The 22,500-nt window shown below is 41.8% G+C and overlaps 4 protein-coding genes across 8 annotated transcripts in view; all 4 read left to right on the plus strand.

The window, feature by feature from the left end:
• LOC138006622 (uncharacterized) overlaps positions 1-13,751 on the plus strand; it is a 60,282-nt gene extending 46,531 nt beyond the window's left edge. For 2 of the 5 annotated variants that reach the window (XM_068853063.1, XM_068853062.1), the window contains exons 21-27: positions 103-229; positions 2,454-2,511; positions 3,073-3,161; positions 3,697-3,817; positions 4,410-4,451; positions 8,514-8,654; positions 9,834-13,747. In XM_068853063.1, the coding sequence (XP_068709164.1) occupies positions 103-229; positions 2,454-2,511; positions 3,073-3,161; positions 3,697-3,817; positions 4,410-4,451; positions 8,514-8,654; positions 9,834-9,845 (590 nt within the window). In that variant the 3' untranslated portion in view covers positions 9,846-13,747. Of the gene's footprint in view, positions 1-102; positions 230-2,453; positions 2,512-3,072; positions 3,162-3,696; positions 3,818-4,409; positions 4,452-8,513; positions 8,655-9,833 lie in introns of all 5 variants that reach the window. The other 3 variants (XM_068853064.1, XM_068853061.1, XM_068853060.1) reach the window with 3 other exon arrangements.
• A 5,536-nt stretch (positions 13,752-19,287) lies between these two features.
• Positions 19,288-20,022, plus strand: LOC138005015 (uncharacterized). Its single transcript, XM_068851306.1, has one exon. It carries the CDS (start codon positions 19,288-19,290, stop codon positions 20,020-20,022), a length of 735 nt encoding a protein of 244 aa, XP_068707407.1.
• Positions 20,023-20,469: 447 nt separating this feature from the next.
• Positions 20,470-20,907, plus strand: LOC138005016 (uncharacterized). The gene has a single exon (XM_068851308.1). It carries the CDS (start codon positions 20,470-20,472, stop codon positions 20,905-20,907), a length of 438 nt encoding a protein of 145 aa, XP_068707409.1.
• A 109-nt stretch (positions 20,908-21,016) lies between these two features.
• On the plus strand, positions 21,017-22,339 carry LOC138005017 (uncharacterized). The gene is made up of 2 exons (XM_068851309.1): positions 21,017-21,384; positions 21,601-22,339. The coding sequence occupies exons 1-2, from the start codon at positions 21,017-21,019 to the stop codon at positions 22,337-22,339; spliced, it is 1,107 nt and encodes a 368-aa protein (XP_068707410.1).
• The last annotated feature ends 161 nt before the right edge of the window (positions 22,340-22,500 follow it).

Here is a 22,500-nt window from a genome sequence, read left to right on the forward strand (position 1 = left end):
TAGAATTTGTTTGACGAGAGAAGTTACTCATAGCATTCTGGTCTTGGCAGTATATTGCGCCATCGTGCCAAAGGCTTATAGCACGAATGTTTAATTCTTCAGGAATCCCAGCAGTCATTGTTGGATTAGTAGCAGCAATCCAACCCAGCATATTTAACATGGGTCAATCTCAGATCGCCGAAGTCACATGTGGAGCACTAAATCTCACTGTCTATATGGAGCGAACAAGGTATCATTAACATAAATGTTTTAAGATGTAACGGGCCCATGGGGAGGATGGGAAACTAGTTGCTAGGCTACGGGCGAAGGACAGTCCTCAGTAGGCAGGATTCAAACCTACGACCTCCGTAACACCGGTCGGATGCTCTACCTGGGCCCGGTTATTCGAAAGCCGATTAACTTAATCCAGGATTAGCGAAACATTTGTTTCTTGTTTTCAACTTTTTAGTGAAAGTTTCTTTTGCTTATTTTGGTTTTTCAAGATTGACCTCTTCTAATGTAATGTTGTGCCGAATATCAGCGTTGCACAGAATTTGGGAGTAGAAAAATAAACTCCGTGGTTATTTTTAATCTGGGATTTGCATTAATCGGCTCTTGAACAACCGTGCCCTGGGGACTGTTTCTCGAAAGTCCCGCAACTTTACGGGCCATTTTTTGGGTGTCGCAGTTCCCTTGTGTCTCAAGAACGGAGAGGATTTATCCGGAGGAGTGAAGTAGTCAAACTTCACAATCAATTTTTTTTGGTTTCCTTGAAAACATGTTAAAAGCTCAGCTTTCCAAAACAAGCGCTTGGAAGTTTCACAAATGGTTTTTCGGGACTTTCGAAAAACGGGCCCCTGGGGAGCTGGATGGTTTGTAGTTGCTCAATGGGTAGAGCATTCGACCAGTGTTACGGAGGTAGTAGGTTCGAATCCTTCCCAGGACTCGATTTGTCAGTTGTCCTTTCGCCCGTTGCCTAGCAACGAGGCTGTTGTACTCATTGTCTTGTTTTGTTCAGAATAATTCTGTCTTTTTATTGTGATGGTTCAATTACTGGCAAAGTTTACAGTGCGAAGACAACCGTATGTAACATATCACAATTGTTCAAGATGGCGACGTCCGGGGAATTTGAAGTGAAAATAAGTGACTCTAAAATTTCTCTTTTTTTTGCAATACAAACACCTTTTGGAGAAAATTGTCGAAAAAAATTTGATTGCAAACATTATTTTGTTCTGCTTAGAACTATTCATTAGTCAGAAGGAGGTTCGCTTTAACAGTTTGAAGTTAGAGCAGCTTTTTCGTGCTCGTCAGCAAAGTTCACCAAGAAGCCGATTTGTTTCGTCGACGAAACCCTTCAAAATCATCGTTTCTCAGTTGCATGCAACCTGCTACAGCAGAGGACCTAACTATACCAATAAGCTTAGACACTTCATTGAAGAGTAACAATTTTAGTTCTTAAATCTTTAACAATTATTCGTTTAGCGAACGCTGGATGTGACGTGATAAAATGCCTTATCACATACGGGGAAAATTACTGAATGCTGATTGGCTGAGACGGAGGGCAGTTGCTTATCCGAAGCAAGCAAAGGGACAATTCTGACTCTGATTAAACTGCTTTTTATCCACATGTAAAATACAGTTTAATTAAATTAAGCTCTATTTCTGTTGACAGCATCGATTTATTGAATTGAAGTTTATCCAAATGAAAGCTTGTTAAGTTAGTTGTCATTTGTCGTGGCATTGAACGAGCTTCCCTCAATAATTTTGCCTGGTATGTGATAAACATGTAATCGCATTGTGCCCTCGTGCAATGAAGGATTAATTTCACTTGTATTTTTCAAAGTTTTCCAAATTGCCCTCGACGATCGTCGCGTGAAAATGTTGAAAATACGCGTGAATGCCCTCGGGCCCATGCGATTACATATATATACAAAGAGGCACGTGGCGTCGAGTTGGTTAGAACTAATCTCATATATATTCAACAAGCGCGAATGCAGTTATTATTGTAATTATAAAAGTTCATTCATTACGAACGTTCGGATACTCGGAAATGTCGCTTCCCGTTAGAAGTTTTTCAACAGAGTAACACTCGGCGCGTTCATACGTTATATTAGTTGTTATGAAATTTTCAATCTCGAATGTTGCTTTTCTAGCTTTCTGATTCAAGTTGGCTCACTAAATCTTGGTTATCAGCTCATATACCGTAATGACCTTATATGGAAACTGATTGCCCTCGTCGTTTTGTAAAAACTTAGACAACATCCTGTCGTTCTGTATGTAAAACATTTCAAAATTTATAGAAAATTTAATAAAACGGTTATTCCATTCACGCTTATTGGACATGAGACTGTTTATAGCCAACTCGGCGCTAAGCCCCTCGTTGGCTATTTACCACCATCTTGTATCCACTCAGAACGCTATAAGCGCAATATCTGTAGTTGAGGTAATAACTGCACATATTTTTTTTTCATTAGATGCTGGATGAACGGAAGCCTTTGGATTTACAAGGGACCCGTATTGGCCATTCTCCTGGTATGAAAGCTAACTGGAGTAATAATATAACCTGAAAAAATGACTCACTCCTGATCGGCTAAAACCGAGTAAAATTCTCGTGCAACAGGGTTCCGAATTTGTAACATAATTCCAAATTTGTTAATTGTACTGGTAAAGGACGTTTAAACGATACTGTTGTAAAAGTTTGAATTTGACTGACGTAATCTGTTTCAGCCCGTCAGTTAAATGAACTTCATAGAAAATCAAAGCGTTCGCTGTCAAAATTTCCCTTGACTGTTTAGATTTTCTGTCTTCCTCTTTTCCATATATGTTATTTGTAAGTAATCACATGACTTCTTGTGTAACTCGTTATAAAGAAGCAGTTGTAAATTTTTCAGATCACAAATTGCTCTCGCTCAACAGGCTGTATCAATAATCTTGTTAATTTGAGAAATTTACTCGCGCTTATTTCTACCAAAGTGCCTTCAAAAACGTGTGATTGCTTATACTGATGGCATTTTGAAGATCATCTTTTTTTCTTTTTTGGAGTACGGTATTTGAATCATCGGTTTCCTTTTTGTTTGTTTGATTTTTCTTTAGGTCAATTTTGTGTTGTTTGCTATTCTTCTTCGTGTAATCTTTGGAAAAATATCTACCAAGTATGGCAACAATCGAGTGATCATCGCAAAGTAAGAATGTACATTAACTGAAAAATAAGGTGAACTTATACTAAAAGGAGGTCATAACTGAACCAAATGATGTTTTATGTTGTTTGAATTATCAGTAATTATTTCATGAGTTCTTGTGTAATACAAGTGTCGAAAGACAACAGGGATGGCGCAGTGGTGAGCGCTTTCGCCTCCCAACAGGCAATGTGACCCAGGATCGATTCCCAGGCTGGACGTCACATGTGGGTTGAGTTTGTTAGTTCTCTACGTTGCTCCGAGAGGTTTTTATCCGGGTACCTCAGTTTTCACTTTTCCTCAAAAACCAAACTACGATTTGATGTGAGTTGATTTGATTTCTGTACAACGGTGTCCCCAAACAGTGCCCCAGCGCTAAATATAGTTGACACTTCAGTAAAGTTCATTATTATTATTATTATTATTATTATTATTATTATTATTATTATTATTATTATTATTATTATTATTATTATTATTATTATTTCATTTAGAGCACACTTGCGATAAACATCGATGGCTGGTTTTCTGTTTTTTGCAGGAAAGGTCTTAGGAGCATTATTGCTCTCCTGCCTTTGCTTGGTGTCACTTCCTTGTTGGGCTTTTTCATCGAGTTCCACTACGCACTGACCTACGTGTACATTTTGCTGAACTCTACACAGGTAAAAATAATATTAAAGGTAACTTACTCGGAGTTTGAGTAAGTGCGGGGTATTGAAACCTCGGCACTGACGATGCATACGTGGAGGTTTGTCGCTGGGTCTCTGCGACCCTTAACCAGCCCTTGACCACACCCCGCTTTGTTTTAAAACCCTGTAATAACCTGAAAATACCCTCTTTTATTCCACAATTATTTTGTAAAAAAAACCCACTACATTGCTCGCCTTGCTAAAGTTAAATGCCATTTGCCTGGAATCTTTTCCCAGATGCATTTCTTGCAATTGGCCCGCGACGGGCTGGTACCTCCCTTTTCCTTCGTTGCAACATTCCGAACATCAGGAACAGCAGCGTTAATCATGACCCACTTGTGCTCTTTCTTGAGCACGAGGATGAGATCTGGGCTGTTTTTCTCAATCTTTCTGTAGTTATGACGGTGTTCTCCCAAGTAAACCTATTATTATTTATTTATTTGACTTTCATTTGTTTTTGTAAGAACATTTGTCGATTTCGGAACTCATTTTGACGATCACTCGAAATCAGGCTGCGTCGCCAGGCAACATAAAACCTGACAATCTTCTCTCTTTGTTGTCGCAGGGTGTTGTATTTTTCATTTTCCATTGTGTTCTTGATGACCAGGTAAGCGAAAAACGTAAATTGTATTTCACTCAAAATACTAGAGACACGAAGGCAATCTAGAAAATTCACAGTTTTTCCACGAGCACCCGTTGGATATGAGATGGTTGGGACTCTAAGATCTAATGTATAGAATTAGCCAAGCCTAAAATCGGAGCTCCCGGATATTTATCTCATTTGCGTTCGGTTGAAAAACATGGGTCCTTAAAGACCTAAGAAATTAATTAACTTTTCTGAACTTAATTTTTTATAGCAATGTGGCTAAGAAGCCACAAAATAGGCTTTTCAGTATTGAAAAAGAAATCAGAAAAAAACTGAGGACTTTTCAAAAAGATAACCGTAAGTAAAAAAATTCGCAAAAATATTGTTCTGGTACAAAAAGATGAAAAGAAGTTTTTAAAATTTAGTTAGGCAATATTTCCACCAAATTTGGCTAAAAAAAAGAATCCATGAATTTTCTGGATTTTGTTAATCAGGCGTCGACACTTGTCATTTCTCCACGACGACAAACAAAGGGATTGTGTTTCGCATAATTAATTACACTTCGGTCTTGTGTGGGCAAAAAATATGAACAGATGTTCAAAACCATTTTTTAACCAAACTTTCCGATTTTTAAAATCCAAAATATGACGTTTTCATTCGTGAGAGGTTAATTTGATGATCTAGCGCGATTCTCAACGCGAAAAAGACGGCCACGAAGTAGTTCATGGCATTTAACAACATGTGCTCGATGCAAAATAATGGCTTGTTCGTACGCGAATGTTTATCTTCATCACTAACCTCAATTCCGCGAGGTTGTTTTCCAGATGCCGTTTTAAAATTGCTTGAAATTGTTTCCCTGATATTTTTCTATTCCTTTAGCAGAGGTTTTCCCTTGAAAACTCATTTCGAACAGTCCATAAAAAAACAATAATGTTTGCACATAGGAACCACACAAAGCCCTGCACTGAGGCGGCCATTTTTACGCCTTGTGGGGGTTGTTGTGTATTGACCAACTCAAGTTTCCAGGCTGAGACTTGGTGGATGATTGGCTTATTGTGATACTGGTCACATTGCCATACATGAAGAGGTGCACGTACGTACAGACGTACGGTCGCATGGTGACGTCATAGCATCGATGCGTTGCCATATTTTCTTAACCATGGTGCTCCGCTAATATAACTCCGCAGTATCATATTAAGTTTTTCGCCACTATTCCATCTCGTTCATGTTGTACATTGTGGGCGAAGTATCCTAAAAATAATTTGGTTCGAGCGATTTCAGAGTAAAAATGGAGATTTGTATGCTCATGTTGTCGTCAAAACCTCAAGTTTGGAGATTTTAAGTCGTTGTTTACAGAGTACTAATCATCTCTGATGGAGAAAAGATACTTCGCAATATAAATGCGGTTGTGTGAAGACAAGTTAAAAGGGAAGGCAGCTCACTTCCGGTTGCCCTCCGCGTCTGAAAAACGCGCGTGCTTAAGCTCCCCATTAGAGCTTAAGAAACGACGACGGCGGGCAACAACAACGCCACAAAACAATGATATCATTGGGTAAAAGAGGGAAAATAATCGTGCTGCACGTGTGGCACACATTTTAACCGACATATTTGCGATACTCTGCTCAACGAGGACGAGAAATCAAACAAATTCGAGGTTTGAAGACAACGCAAGCATGCAACAGAGAATCTTTCATTGTATAAGTTAACGTTAAATACTATAAAATCCGATTGTGTAATTTTTAGACCCTATCAAAAACAAATTAAAACTGATTTCCCCAAAATTAAATTCGTATATTTGACAATGATTTAAAGGAAATGTAACTAGTCTTGAAAAATGTATTAAGTACTTATGCGTTATTATTAATAAAAATCTCCCTTGGAGAAATCATATCGGTGCTGTTGCAATCAAAATAAGTAAAACTGTAGGCATGTAAAGCAGACTAAGACACTATATACCAATTTAAGACTATTTGTAATGCTCTTATAGAACCTCACCTTTCTTATGGACTTATCTCGTGGGGCCACTCCTCAAAAAACACATCTAAAAAAGCTCGTTATTCTCCAGAAACGTGCACTACGCCTAATCAATTTTGCTGCTAAAGATGAACACGCTTTTTTTAACTCGGAAAGAACTCGGAAAGAACTTCCTGTTTGGGTCAGATATGCTACCTAACCTATGTGCATGCCATGACACTGAACCAAACAAAATTAATGTTCCTGACATTTTTACTACAGTGCTGAGAGTAACTCAACACTCATCTTTGCAACACCCACACTTTTATTGTTGCATAATATTGTCAATGACCAATGAATAAATTTGAAAACCCTCGTTCCCAGGGTCTCTTCTCTCCCGCTCCGGCGTTCCGGAGGAAGGAAACAAGAGAGACCCTGGGAACGAAATTTTACAGTTCTTTGCTCAGTGACCTTCATGTAGCCTATGAATGGCTGCGAGGCTGCCGGTGACCTTGTATTGATTCAGACCTCAGTGCTTTTATCATGTAAATTGAGTAATTTTAATTAGTTTACATTAACATTAGAAAAGCACAAAGGTTTGCGTCAAACCTGGGTCACCGGCAGCCTCGCTTCCATTTTTAAAATGGTATATTCATTTCAATGGCCCCGATCTTTTGACCTTTCATATTCATTTTCCGAGTTCAGTCGCTTATAGCCACTTTGATTTTTTAAAGCTAACGTTCTCCCTATAAACTTTCTCTACGTCTTTGAAGTTGCAAAATTAATGTATGTTAATGCTAAACAAGCACCGCCAAATATTTTAAATCTCTTTTGTAGAACATCAAGTATACAAAGATATTCGAATTACTTGTTGATCAATATCTCAAAATTTTTATACGTAACACTGTAGAATTGACTTGCTACAAAACTCTTTTCACGTATTGGCTCAAGAGTTTGGAATGAGATACCCGAAAGAATAAGAAAATTGTCAAATAATAGTTTCAAAAATACGATAAGAAATATTCTATTCGACATATATAATTAATAACTGAAGATGACTACAACTAAAGAAATCTTAGATATACCGTCCTTATTTAATAATTTACTGTATTTCTCACGTCATGTTATTTCTTATCCATTTAACTTTATGTAGTTTACGCTTTTTCCTTTTTTTCTCTTTTCATTTATATATCATAAATGTAGTTGTATCTATTGAACGACCTACCTCGATTAGCTATGCTACCCGTGGGTCGGTCTAAATTGTTATTTAATCTCTTTCAGAGAAAGAAATAAACTTGTTGTTGTATAATTGTACTCTAAAACCGCCTCTACCAGTTTAAATATTTTTAGGTTACTTCTCTAACATTGTACTCGGTAAACGCTGTAAACGAGGTGAACTTGAAGATCGCGAAAGACTCTCGATAGTGCAAAGTTATAATTTGAGCTGACAGATCCCTTCCCGGTAAATAGACAACCACGCACGTCGCACCGAGTTAACTCCAATTCCCAATCTCATATCCAACAACCGCGAATGCAATAATTTTTTTTACAATATACATTCATTTAACTCTGAACTGTTTCAATTTAACAAAACGACCGGCAAAATCAGCTTCTTTATAAGGTAATTATAAGGCTAATAACCATGATTGCATGAGTCAGGAATATCAAAGATTTCAAATGTAACAATACCGCAGCCCTAAGTGAATCAGAAGACGTCTTTTTATACGTCTTTACTGCTAAATTCGCCTCAGTATAGTTACTAGTTTTTATTGTCATTGGTCGCGTTTACGACGACGGCGATAAACGACGTACTTAACGGACGTTTTTAAATGCGCCGCCGGTATTTCTGCTAGACATCTGCATGGGCCTGTTTCTCTAAAGTCCCTCAACTTTCCGGGCCTTTGTCGGGTATTACAATTCCTTCTGCATCTGAGAACGGTGAGGTTTTCAGTCCTCAAACTCCACAATCATACTGCTTTTTTCATCTTGAAGACATGTTAAAACGCCAGCATACTAAAACGAGCGGATGGCAGCCGTCAGTGTCGTAAACGGCTTTTCGAACCCGAAAAGTTTTCGGGACTTTCGAGAAATATAGGAAGTATTGGTCTAAAAGTGAGACTTTGATTTTAGGTTCAAGATGCTTTACGGAAGTTAAGGGCAAAAACAGGAAACAAAGACAATGTGAACAGACGTGTGAAACGCCAGCATCAAACCCTAACAACAGTCGAGACTTGGAGAGAAACTCTCGAATACATATGCTGCAGCACTCCGGTAAGAAAGTTGTTAAATACATTCGGCCAATACATTGTCACTTTATTCATCCCACTCAGAGGTTTTGTCTTTCAATCCATCATTTTCACCCTTCTTTATCAAAGCAAGCCCGAATACAGTTTTGTGGTGGCTGCTCAATAAACTCTGCATGTGAATAAAAAGGTAATTTCCGTTAGAGACACTTCGGCGCACTCGTTTTCATGAATAGGCTGAACTGGCATTCCGCCAACCTACCATTAGGGGCCTTTAGATTCTAGGACGAGGACGAGAACGAATATGAGTTTTGACTAGCAGTTTTTGGCGGAAATACTTAGAAAAATTTATAACCCGTACGATTTATCTTACTCTTTGTTAAGCAGAATAGGTTGCTCAGTTATTATTATTGCTGTTACCTGGGCCGTTTTGCTGATCGAAAAATGCCAAAACTGCTTTGTTGTTGACTTGTTTTGACACGATGACATTTTTGCAAAATCTCTTACTAAAATGACGACGGTAACACGTTTTCCCCGCCAAAATGACGCTGGTTTGCGCGCGCTCACTGTTGTGCTATGAGAAAATTTCGTACTCGTGGTCGTTCTCGTCCTAGAATCTAAAGCTCTCTAGTGTGTGAGCACAACGAAATGACGGCTATCTTGTTGGGACCACCTTGCAACTTCATCGTAAGAGTTCAACGGGAGCGAAAAGCAATGTGGCAAAAGCCACCATGTTTTCAAAGTTTTTCCGTATAATATCCAGGGAGGTTCCGCTTTACCCATAACTTCATTGTCTATTCGAAGCTTTAGCGCGAAAGGTGATCCCAACAATATGGCACCACGGGCTTCAGTTTTGGCAGCGTGAAAACAGTAGGCCGTTTGCAACACCTGGTCACATGACTGATACCTGGTGAACTCGGATTTTATAAAATTCCAGAAATGGAAAAATCGTGTTTGTCTTAGCCAGAATACAAATTTTCAGAGAAATACCACTTAAGGTGGGTGTTACTAAAATGTTGCCTCGAGCAACTCTTACGCTTCTCTAGTGCTCAATAGTTGACGAGTTGTTGTAAAAGGCCTATTGGTTGCTCGATCCATTCCGTTTCTTGATCAGTGCATGGTCCTGTTTTGAACCATCGTTCTTAATATATTTTGGCAAAACGTATTGTCCATTTCATCTCTTTAAACTTTGTTTTCATTTCTGTAGACGAAAGTATGACTAGAAGCAAAGCAGAGGAAAGCCAGGAAAATGAAACGTCCATATGATAGATTTGTTGTGCGTAGCGATTAAATAACGTCATATTGGTCTTTGGGTGTCTCCGAACGAATAACGAGCGATCACGATGGTGTCCCAAACGAGACCTCCGGGAAGTGTTTGCTATTCACGAACTATTCTGCTTGTTTCGGGAGAAAGAAATTTGCGCGCTGACCACGTGAATGGACACTGAATGCATCGAATTGCGTTCTTCACATCTGAGAGCTAGAGACATGTCGGTTATGACATCAGGCGCATTAAAACGCATAACATGGCTTCTGCAGGGCCGTAGCTAGGCTTTTTGTAACGGGGGGGAGGGGAGAGGGACATTATCTCGCGTGCCGAAGCCACGATCCTTGTAGGAGGGTCTGGGGTATACTGGGGGTATCCTCCTCCAAAACATTTTAAAATTTGGAGGCTCCAAAAAGATATGTATCCAAAAAATCTACCTACCAATTTCTCAGCCATGGCCAAAAATTGCTATTCACTACAATCAAAATAACCAACTCCATCCACAGACCTTATTTGTCTGGCTCAGGAGGTCCAAATGGGGCAGCTGCTCCACCTGCCCCCCCCCCCCCCCCCACTAGCTACGGCCCTTTTCTGAATGCAGTGTGTATGTTAGAAAATAACGAATTGACTCCGTTCTTTTTGTAGCGCGTAGATCGTAATTATTAGCTCAATTGCAAATTACCAAGAACGTACCACAAAAGAAAATGAAACGCAGCCCTACGGTTTAGGAGAAGGGAAATGGGGTCCTCTACTGCCGTCCACACTAATTTGCTTTGGGGGGTGACAGGGATTAGTGTTGGGTGGGACTAGCCGCACTTTTTAAAATTTTATAGGCCACTATGGTGAGAAAATATTAGCGCTGTGGATTTTTTCCTAGTAGAGTAACCTCTTTTTCTTTGTTTGTTCGCGAATTTTGTCTAGGATTGAGCGTAGATGTGTAGGATCTCTTTGGGCGTGCTTTCATGGGCGTGCTTTCATGAGTTCACGATAGAAACTTTGGTAGTTCCCCGGAAATCTCTTTGGAACTCAGAGAAGATGTGTAGTATGACTTTAATGGTGTTTTGGACCAATTCTACTCATGGGTTCACGCTAACAACTCTTTTTTTTTTGCACGAAAATCTCCTTGGAACTCAGTGGACATGCGTAGTATGACTGGAGGTGGTTTATACCAATTCTACCCAGAGTTCACCCATGTAACTCGGGTATATCCAAACAATCCTCTTGCAAAGTCAATGTACATGTGTAGGATAGCTTTGGGCGTGCTTTGGTACAATTCTACCCATGCGTTCACCATAGAAACTGTGGTAGTTCCCCGGAAATCTTTTTGGAACTCAGCGAAGATATGTAACATGACTTTGGGGGTGCTTTGGTCCAATTCTAACCATGAGTTCCCCCAAATAATTATTTTACTTTTAGGGAAATCTCTTTGGAATTCAGTGAATATGCGTAGTATAACACTGGAGGTGGTTTAGACCAATTCTAACCATGAGTTCACCCTTGTAACTAGGGTATATCCGGTCAATCCTCTTGCAAAGTGAGCGCAGATGTGAAGGATGGATTTGGGCGTGCTTTGGTAGAATTCTACCCATGAGTTCACCATAGAAACTGTGGTAGTTCCCCGGAAATCTCTTTGGAACTCAGAGAAGATATGTAACATGACTTTGGGGGTGCTTTGGTCCTATTCTAACCATGAGTTCACCCAAATAATTTATCTCTTTTACGTTTAGGGAAATCTCCTTGGAACTCAGTGAATATGCGTAGTATGACATCCGAGGTGGTTTAGACCAATTCTACCCATGAGTTCACCCCAGTAACTAGGGTACATCAATGGAATCCTCTTGCAAAGTCAGCGTAGATGTGTAGACTGGCTTTCGGCGTGTTTTGGTACAATTCTACCCATGAGTTCAAGATAGAAACTCTGGTAGTTCCCCGGAAATCTCTTTGGAACTCAGAGATGTGTAGAATGACTTTAATCGTGCTTTGGACCAATTCTACCCATAGGTTCACCCTAATAACCCTTTGTTTTGCACGAAAATCTCCTGGAAACTGAGTAGATATGCGTAGTATGACCGCAGGTGGCTTAGACCAATTCTACCAATGAGTTGTACCCTTGTAACTCGGGTATATCCAGGCAATCCTCTTTCAAAGTCAGTGTAGATGTGTAGGATGCCTTTGCGCGTGCTTTGGTACAATTCGTCCCATGAGTGCACCATAGAAAGTGTGGTAGTTCCCATGAAATCTCTTTAGAACTCAGAGAAGATGTGTAGTATGACTTTGGGGGTGCTTTGCACCAATTCTACCCATGGGTTGACCATAATAACTCTTTTACCTACTGGACAGTCTCTTTTGAACTCAGTGGATATGCGTATTGTGACATTTGAGGTGGTTTATACCAATTCTACCCATGAGTTTACCCCTGTAACTCGGGTACATCCAAACAATCCTCTTGCAAAGTGAGCGTAGATGTGTAGGATGGCTTTGGGCGTGCTTTGGTAAAATTCTACCCATGAGTTCACCATAGAAACTGTGGTAGTTCCCCGAAATCTCTTTGGAACTCAGAGAGGATATGTAACATGACTTTGGGGGTGGTTGGGTCCAATTCTAGCCATGAGTTGACTCAAATAATTATCTCTTTTGCGTTTAGGGAAATCTCTTTGGAACTCAGTGAATATGCGTAGTATGACATTGGAGGTGGTTTAGACCAATTCTACCCATGAGTTCACTTCTGTAACTAGGGTACATCAAGGCAATCCTCTTGCAAAGTCAGCGTAGATGTGTAGAATGGCTTTGGGCGTGCTTTGGTTCAATTGTACCCACGAGTTAACGATAGAATCTGTTGAAGTTCCCATGAAATCTCTTTGGAACTCAGAGAAGATGTGTAGTATGATTTTGGGGGTGCTTTGGACCAATTCTACCCATGGGTTCACCCTAATATCTCCTTTTTTTGCACAAAAATCTCTTGTTAACTCAGTGGATATGCGTAGTATGACTGGAGGTGGTTTAGACCAATTCTCCGTCACTTATGATTGACGGTGCACCTATAACTCAAGTGACTTGTACGAAATCTGTAGGTGTTCATATTGATGAGACATTATCCTGGAATGTTCATGTTGACATTTTATGTAAGAAAATCGCGTCTGGTATTGGAGCGTTGAAGAGAGGGAGGTCTTTTGTTCCACATGAGACTCTCCGATCAATCTTCATGTCTTTATTACAGCCTCACTTTGATTACTGCGATCCTGTCTAGGGATGTTGCGGCAAAACCCTAGCCAGTAAACTTACAAAACTTCAAAATCGCGCTGTGCGTATACTCACTTACTCGAAGTATGATGCCAACGCTGATAACCTTATCCAAAAACTTGGATGGACAAAACTTGATTCTCAACGAAAAATCCATAAGGCTGTGATGGATTGTAAGTCGCTTAATGGTCTTACTCCCGATTACCTTAGTTCCAAATTTGTTGACCGAAGCAGCGTCTCCAGTTACTCCTTAAGTGACACAGAGGGCAAACTAGCTATCCCACAGCCACACACAAACTATATGAAAAATAGCTTCAGCTACGCTGGAGCAGTTCTTTAGAACAATTTACCAATCGAATTGCGGCAGGCTGACTCCCTTAGAGCGTTCCGGGCTGGCTGCGAGCGTTTCTTTTCATGAAGTTAATCTACAATTCTATACACGGCACTCATGTAAAGCAGGTTTTTATTTTGTCACTTAATATTATAGTTACATTTATTGAACATTTAGAGCAATTTTGAATAATGTAGTTATAGTTGTTGTATAATTTGTAATAATTCTGATAATTAATTAGGTTTTTATAGTTGAGACTGATGAGTTTACCGTCTCTAAATAAACTTATCCAATCCAATCCAATCCTATCCATGAGTTTACCCCTGTAACTCGGGTACATCCAGGCAATCCTCTTGCAAAGTCAGCGTAGATGTGTAGGATGGCTTTGGGCGTGCTTTGGTACAATTCTACCCATGAGTCCACCATAGAAACTGTGGTAGTTCCCATGAAATCTCTTTGGAACTCAGAGAAGATGTGTAGTATGACTTTGGAGGTGCTTTGGACCAATTCTACCCATGGGTTCACCCTAATAACTCTTTTACTTCCTGGGAAGTCTCTTTGGAACTCACTGGATATGCGTAGTGTGACATAGGAGGTGGTTTATACCAATTCTACTCATGAGTTCACCCCTGTAACTCGGATACATCCAAACAATCCTCTTGCAAAGTGAGCGTAGTTGAATAGGATGGGTTTGGGCGTGCGTTGGTACAATTTTACCCATAAGTTCACCACAGAAACTATGGTAGTTCCCCGGAAATCTCTTGAGAACTCAGAAAGGATATGTAACATGACTTTGGGGGTGGTTGGGTCCAATTCTAACCATGAGTTCACTAAACGAACTCGTTTACTTTTAGGGAAATCTCTTTGGAACTTAGTGAAAATGCGTAGTATGACATTGGAGGTGGTTTAGACCAATTCTACCCATGAGTTCACCCCTGTAACTAGGGTACATGAAGACAATCCTCTTGCAAAGTCTGCGTAGATGTGTAGAATGGCTTTGGGCGTGGTTCGTACAATTCTACCCATGAGTTCACCATAGAAATCGTGGTAGTTCCCATGAAATCTCTTTGGACCGCAGAGAAGATGTGTAGTATGATTTTGAGGGTACTTTGGACCAATGCTACCCACGGGTCACCCTAATAACTCTTTTTTTGCACGACAATCTCCTTGGAACTCAGTGGATATGCACAGTATTACTGGAGGTGGCCTAGACCGATTCTTACCATGAGTTTACCCCTGTCGCACGGGTACGTCCGAACAATCGTCTTGCAAAGTCAGTGTAGATGTGTAGGATGCCTTTGGACCTGCTTTGGTCCAATTCTAACCATGAGTTCACCCAAATAACTCTTTTGCTTTTAGGGAAATCTCTCTGGAATTCAGTGAATATGCGTAGTATAACATCGGAGGTGGTTTAGACCAATTCTACCCATGAGTTCACCTTTGTAACTCGGGTATATCCAGTCAATCCTCCTGCAAAGTCAGCGTGGATGTGTAGGATGGCTTTGGGCGTGCTTTGGTACAATTCCACGCACAATTTTACCATAGAAACTGTGGTAGTGCCCATGAAATCTGTTGAGAACTCAGAGAAGATGTGTAGTATGACTTTGGGGCTGCTTTGGACCATTTCTACCCATGGGTTCACCCTAATAGCTCTTTTACTTTTTGGATAGTCTCTTTGGAACTCGGTGGATATGCGTAGTGTGACATTTGAGGTGGTGTATACCAATTCTACCCATGAGTTCACCCCTGTAACTCGGGTACATCAAGGCAATCCTCTTGCAAAGTCAGTGTAGATGTGTAGGATGGCTTTGGGCGTGCTTTGGTACAATTCTAGCCATGCGTTCACCATAGAAACTGTGGTAGTTCCCTGGAAGTCTTTTTGGAACTCAGAGAAGATATGTAACATGACTTTGATATGTAACATGCCTTTGTCAGCGTAGATGTGTAGGATAGCTTTGGGCGTGCTTTGGCACAATTCTACCCATGAGTTCACCATAGAAACTGTGGTAGTTCCCCGAAAGTCTTTTCGGAACTCAGACAGGATATGTAACATGACTTTGGGGGTGCTTTGGTCCAATTCTAACCATGAGTTCACCCAAATAATTATCTCTTTTCCTTTTAGGGAAATCTTTTTGGAATTCAGTGAATATGCGTAGTATGACATTGGAGGTGGTTTAGACCAATTCTACCCATGAGTTTACCCCTGTAATTAAGGGTATATCAAGGGAATCCTCTTGCAAAGTCCGCGTAGATGTGTAGAATGGCTTTGGGCGTGCTTTGGTACAATTCTACCCATGAGTTCACGATAGAAACTCTGGTAGTTCCCCGGAAATCTCTTTGGAACTCAGAGAAGATGTGTAGTATGACTTTAATGGTGCTTTGGACCAATTCTACCCATTGGTTCACCCTAATAACTCTTCTTTGCTTTCTGGGAAGTCTGTTTGGAGTTCAGTGAATATGCGTAGTATGACATTGGAGGTTGTTTAGACCAATTCTACCCATGAGTTTACCCCTGTAACTAGGGTACATCAAGGGAATCGTCTTGCAAAGTCAGCGTAGATGTGTAGAATTGCTTTGGGCGTGCTTTGGTACAATTCTACCCATGAATTCATGATAGAAACTCTGGTAATTCCCCGGAAATCTCTTTGGAATTCAGAAAAGATGTGTTAGATCCAAACGCCTGCTCATTAGCGGGGTTGCATTCCTCTCTTAGTAATGCAGTTGTCAGTCTTTTAATCAGGAATTTAGTGCTTAATTTATTTGTTCTCTTAGGGGTATTTAGGCCTTAATTTAGTCATTTCTAGGGTTCTCGATCGGTCATTTTCGCTTGTGAGTAGTTCTTGTAGTTTCGCTTTCTGCAGTTTGTTACTTTCTTCGCTTCAAGCAGTCAATATTCAGTTACCAGCTCCTAACAAATGTAGGTGTATCTTTTCATCGAGTTTCTGTGTACGATTAGTTCATTTTACTAAGTAATTTTTGTATCTGTTTGTTTTCTAGTCTTAACCGCTTTTCGCTTTCACCGCATGGGTTGAGTTCGCGCCGTCATAGGCAGTTGAATGAAGAATAAAGCGCGTTTGAATTTTTATTGCTGGAGTTTCGTAGACGTAAGAAGATCACATCGTTAAGAATTTGTCCTGAGTTTGCCGAGATTTGATGGCGGCGAAAGAAGATGGTCCCGGTGGTGGTGATGTTGTCGTTGGCGCTGCTAGCGCGGCACTAGAGCAAGTTATTTCATTGGAAGACGTTCGGGGGCTGAAGAATTCCAGATCTGGATATCTCTCGGTAGTTAAAATTAAAAGGAATTAAATTCAAGTGTTGCTGTCCCGCGAAGGGAACGCCTCTCGCGTTAAAGAGAAAATGTCAGAGTTTGTCGCTGCATTCGCTGCCTTCCAGGACGCTCATGTTGTATATATGTCGTACCTGTCTGACGAGTCGAGCATTTTGAGGTGCCATGAATCTTTCGAACGCGAGTCTGTTCGAAAGGATGACTTTATCCATGAAGTTGAAGGTTGGATTAAAAGAACTGAGGAAGTGGCGCGTTTAGACTCTCAGTTGCAACCAGAAGACTCTGCAAGTCAGATCGTGTCGAGAACCTCAGCCTCCAGACTTTCTGGTAGAAAATCTCATCGTTCTTCTCACAATGGTTGGCGTGGAAGTAATGTATCTTCGTTGTCCTTGGCCAGAGCTAAAGAAGCTGCACGTGTAGCAGAGTCAAAAGCGGAAGAGGCGGTTCTTCAGAAGCGACAGCTGCTAGAGAAACCTTCAACTGGAAGAAGAACGCTTAACTCTAAAAACGAAGTTGGCTAAATCCCAGGCCCGTGAACAAGCATTAACATCCATTGTAGAAGCTGTCGGTCATCCGTGTCTTTTGGAACGTAAGGAGACCGCTCCTAAACCACGCTTGGTTGTTCCTGACCCTATAAATTTAGAATCGAGGCCACGTAAAGAAAACCCGCATTTTCCGGAAGAAAAGCATCGCTCGAACCCTAACTAAGAAGCAGCAGAGTGGCACCATCCCCCCTTGCCTATTAACAACGAAAGAGCTGTTTCAGAGTCCTCCGAAGTGCTTTCTTCGCCAAGCGAAAGGGCTTTTCACGAGATGTTAGGACTCCATCAGCAACAGAACGCTCTACAACAGCAACAGAATAAAATTGTGGAGATGCTTGCAATACAACAGAAGAAAAGTTCTCTCCCTCAGCCTCGTGTCCCCATCTTCAACGGAGACCCTATGGAATATGAACCCTTCGTAAGAGCGTTTTAGAGTATAATGGAGTCCAAGACGTCAAGCAGTAGCGAAAGGCTCTATTACCTTGAGCAGTTTACAATTGGAGATGTGAGAGAGCTCGTGCGATCGTGCCATTATCTCCCACCTGAAAATGGTTATCAAGAAGCTCAACGACTGAGCAGGAAGAAGTTTGGTGATAATTACCACGTTGTAGCTGCATATGAAACCAAGGCATTGAATTGGCCCGATGTGAAAGTAGAGGATGACCAAGCCCTAAATCGATTTGCCCTTTTTCCTTATGAGGTGCAAGAATGCCATGGAGAGTAGTAGGAACCTAACCAAGCTTGAGCAACCCGAAACCATTAAGAAGTTATCTCTGAAGTTGCCGTTTAGTTTAAGAGTAAGATGGCGCCGCTTGGTAGATGAAATCATGGAGGATCAAGGAAGGGCTATCCGGTTTAATGACCTCGCTGAGTTTGTTGACCATGAAGCTCGCGTAGCCACCAACCCTCTCTTCGGGAAGATTGTCGAAGACTCTAGGCCTAGACCTGATACAAGTCGAGGTCTCTTGAATAAAGGATCCCACGAGAAAACGAAAGAAAGACGTAGTTTTGCTTCGCATGTCAACAATTGCCTGACCTCACCTGCTACTAGGGAATTGCGAAGTTCAGACTTACCTCCAGTAGAAGAAGTCTCTTGCCTTTATTGCAAGGATCATCACGCCCTAGAGAGCTGCAAATCTCTTAGGAGTCGCCCCTACGGGGAACGAATCGAGTAAATGAAGTCTAAGCGTCTTTGCTTCGGTTGTTTGTCCACTGAGCACATAGCAAGGAATTGTCCGAAGTGGAAAACGTGTGCAATTGTCAACTGCACAAGGAAACATCCAACAGTTCTCCACACGAATTCTGTTGCACGTTGCCCAGAAGCTAACAATGCCACAGCAAGTACTTCGTCTCGCGAGGAGGTTCTGCGTGTTCAAAAGTGCTATGATCAATACAGGCGGAAGAATTAGTCCCTTTGTTGGGACAGACACCTCGAGGACAGCTATGGCCATTGTTCCAGTGAAAGTATGGCCTAAAGGAAATGGGACACCTGTAATCACTTACGCCTTCTTGGATAGCGGCAGTCCTTCCACGTTTTGTACTGAAGCCCTAATGAGACAGTTAAGAGTAAATGGCCAAAGAACTTTGATTTCTTTAACAACGTTGGACAGAAAGAACAGCCTCATTGACAGTTTCGTTCTGCAAGATCTGGTTATTTCCGACCTGGATGAGAACGTGTTTGTCAAATTGCCTCCCTAGTGCACAAGACCCGAGATTCCCGTATCAAAGGAGGATATCCCAAACCAGGTTGATGTTGACAAATGGCCACATTTGAGTGGAGTGTATTTGCCGGATGCAGAAGCAGAAGTCGGTCTCCTAATAGCCAGTGACGTCCCGTAGATCCTCGATCCTCTAGAAGTGAGGCATTGTCAAGATGGCGGCCCTTACGCGTCCCGTACAATTGTAGGTTGGGTTCTGAATGGTCCCTTACGGTGTCGTAGCCACCGCTCACGCATATCCAGTTTTTTTTCTAAGGCTGACCACGATCTCAACCAGATGCTGAAGGACTACTACAATGGTGATTTCCCCGAATCCAGTGCAGATGATAGACCTGAGATGTCCCAAGAGGAGCTGCGTTTCTTAAAGGTGCTAAATAGTACGGCAGTTCTGAAAGAAGGTCATTACGAAATGGCTTTGCCAGTCAGAGATCGTGAAGTCGCGGTGCCAAACAATCGGGTACAGGCTGAACAGCGAGCGCTATGGCTGAACCGGAAGCTCCATGGTAACAAGGACCTGTATGCTGACTACAAGGACTTTATGGCTGAGATTCTAGAGAAGGGCTACGCCCTTAAAGTTCCCGTGCACACGCAAGCGTTAAACTGTGTAAAGTGGTATATCCCGCACCACGGCATCTACCATCCTCGCAAGCCTGGTAAAATACGAGTCGTTTTAAACTGTTCTGCGAAGTTTCAGGGAAAGTCGCTCAATGATCTGTTGCTCAAGGGTCCAGACTTAACGAACACATTGTTCGGTGTATTGATGAGGTTTCGCCAAGAAAGGATAGCAATCATGGCGGATGTTGAAGCGATGTTTTACCAGGTTAGAGTAGCCGAAGAAGACCGAACCTTTCTCCGTTTCCTGTGGTGGCCTGAGGGTAACCTGGACGAAATCTCGAAGACTATCAGATGGTTGTGCCTTTGTTTGGAGCAGCTTCATCTCCAGCATGTTGCAGCTTTGCCATGCGAAAGACGGCAGAGGACAACAGCGACCACTTTCCAAGGGAAGTTGTAAGCTCGGTTAACAAGAACTTTTATGTAGACGATTGCCTGAAATCTTTACCATCAACTGAAGAAGCTTTACAACATGCAAGTGATTTGAAATGTTTGCTGTCAAGAGGTGGATTTCATCTGACCAAATGGGTTAGTAATAGTCGCAGAGTCCTTGATGCCATCCCTGAAGCCGAGCGCGCCAAAGAAGTAAAGAATTTCGACCTTAGTAAAGAAAGAGCCCTTGGAGTTCGATGGTGCATAGAAACGGATACTTTTGGGTTCTAAATTCTCTGTCGAACGCTGCCTGAAGCCAGATGGTTTTGGTGTCATTACGTCCAGTCAGCTACATCATTTTGCTGATGCATCTGAAATCGGTTATGGGTCAGTTAGTTATCTTCGGCTTGTCAATGCCCGCAATGAAGCCCATTGCTCTTTTCTCTGCGCGAAGTCACGTGTCGCTCAGTTGAAGATGATATCGATCCCTCGTCTGGAATTGTCTGCAGCAGTAACAGCTGTTAAGCAAGACAGATTATTGAAGAGAGAGTTGGAGATCTCAGTCAATGCAAGGTCGGTCTTCTGGACGGACAGTACCGCAGTTATGCGCTACGTCAAGAATGAAACAAAGCGGTACCACACCTTTGTTGCCAATAGGGTGGCGATTATTCGTGACGGGTCCCAGCATAATCAGTGGTTTCATGTCAATGGCGATAATAACCCTGCTGATGACACCTCGCTTGGTTTGACGGCAGATATTTTCCTTCGTCAAAGTCGTTGGTTAACGGGGCCGGCATTCCTTTGGAAGCATGACAGCATGTGGCCAGCGCAAGATGAGCTATTTGGCGAGATTGCAAATAATGATCCTGAAGTGAAAAGAGAAGTTCGAGCCGGCGTGTCTTCTCTGAGCTAGCAGATGTTCCTCATGGTCTCTCCTGGTGAAAGTCGTTGCCTGGCTTTTCCGTTACAGAAATAATCTCCTCAAAGCGAGTAAAGGAGACAAACCACGAAATGGCAGTCTTATGCTTATCACCCTTGAAGAAATCCAACGGGCAGAGGGAGAAAGTCTAAAGCACGTCCAACGGCAATCCTTCCCGGAGGCAACGGCGAATCCTAAGAAGCAGGTTAAGAAGAGTAGTCGTCTTTACAAGCTCGACCAAATCTTTGTGAATGGTCTGTTGCGCGTGGGTGGTAGACTTCGCAACTCTACGTTGTCTTCAGAGTCAAAGAATCAGATTATTCTCCCAAAAGATGATCGCGTGAGCAGATTAATTATCGATCATTATCACACGGCGTGTGGCCATTCTGGAAGAGAGCATGTTTTGTCCCTCATCCGCGAAAGATTTTGGATAACTCAGGGAAGTTCAGCCGTAAAGAGTGTTCTCGCAAAGTGCGTCATATGCCGTTCACAAGCATCTCTTTGTCAACAAAAAATGGCTGACTTGCCAGAAGATCGCGTTTGACCTGAGATACCACCGTTCACGTCAGTTGGCTTAGATTTCTTTGGTCCATTCCAAGTTCGTCGTGGTCGTAGTCTCGTTAAGAGATACGGTGTAATTTTCACCTGCTTAGCTATCCGCGCTGTGCATATAGAATTTGCTTTCAGCCTCTACACGGACTCCTTTCTGTTGGCTTCTCGAAGATTTATTGCGAGAAGAGGTCAAGTAAAGGAAATCTATTCAGACAATGGCACCAATTTCACAAGTGGTGAGCGAGAGCTCCGCGATGCTATTTCAGAGTGGAACCAAGAGAAAATCCACAATTCTCTTTTGCAGAAAAATATCAAGTGGACCTTCAGCACCCCTTACGGTTCCCATTTTGGAGGTATCTGGGAAAGATGCATACGAACCATCAGGAAGATTCTTCGGTCCTTACTTAGAGAACAAATGACCGATGATGAAAGTCTACCCACGCTAATGTGCGAGGTCGAGAGCATCCTTAAAAGTCGACCCATTTCGGCCGTATCCGGCGACCCCTGCGACTTGGAGGCCTTGACTCCTAATCATTTGCTTTTACTAAAATCTGAAGCCCCCTTGGCTCCTGGTCTATTCCAGAACAAAGATCTACTTTCAAGACGCTGTTGGAGGCAAGTGCAGTATCTCGCGGATGTGTTTTGGAGGAGATGGTGCAAGGAATTTCTTCCACTTTTACAGATTCGTCAAAAATGGGTTCGTCCAAGGAGAAATCTGGCAGTTGGAGACATCGTCTTAGTCGCAACTGAAAGTTCACACCGTAATTCGTGGCCTTTAGGGAAAATCTTTGAGGTGTTCCCCGACAAGAGAGGATTTGTTCGCCGTGCGAAAGTAAGCATGAAATCAGGTGTTTTTGAAAGACCTATTGATTAACTCTGCCTTCTGGTTGAAGGAGAAGAATGAAGTGATCCAAGATGCCAATTTTGAACGTTGTTTGACTTTAAGACTCGATTTCCAGATTGAAAAACGTTGTTTTAAATTTCTAGTTCAATATTTTCCGCCGGCGATAAATTTCTTAGTGTGCACTTGGTATA

This window comes from Montipora foliosa, chromosome 6 (genome assembly GCF_036669935.1).
Source record: "Montipora foliosa isolate CH-2021 chromosome 6, ASM3666993v2, whole genome shotgun sequence".
NCBI classification, from domain to species: domain Eukaryota; kingdom Metazoa; phylum Cnidaria; class Anthozoa; order Scleractinia; family Acroporidae; genus Montipora; species Montipora foliosa.

Excerpts from the sequence above, each read along its gene's own strand:
- LOC138005015 (XM_068851306.1), top strand. The coding sequence starts at position 19,288 with ATGCTGAAGGACTACTACAATGGTGATTTCCCCGAATCCAGTGCAGAT.
- LOC138005016 (XM_068851308.1), top strand. The coding sequence starts at position 20,470 with ATGATATCGATCCCTCGTCTGGAATTGTCTGCAGCAGTAACAGCTGTT.
- LOC138005017 (XM_068851309.1), top strand. The coding sequence starts at position 21,017 with ATGCTTATCACCCTTGAAGAAATCCAACGGGCAGAGGGAGAAAGTCTA. Across the intron at positions 21,385-21,600 it reads GTAAAGAGTGTTCTCGCAAA|CCTCTACACGGACTCCTTTC; the intron begins GTGCGTCATATG and ends ATTTGCTTTCAG.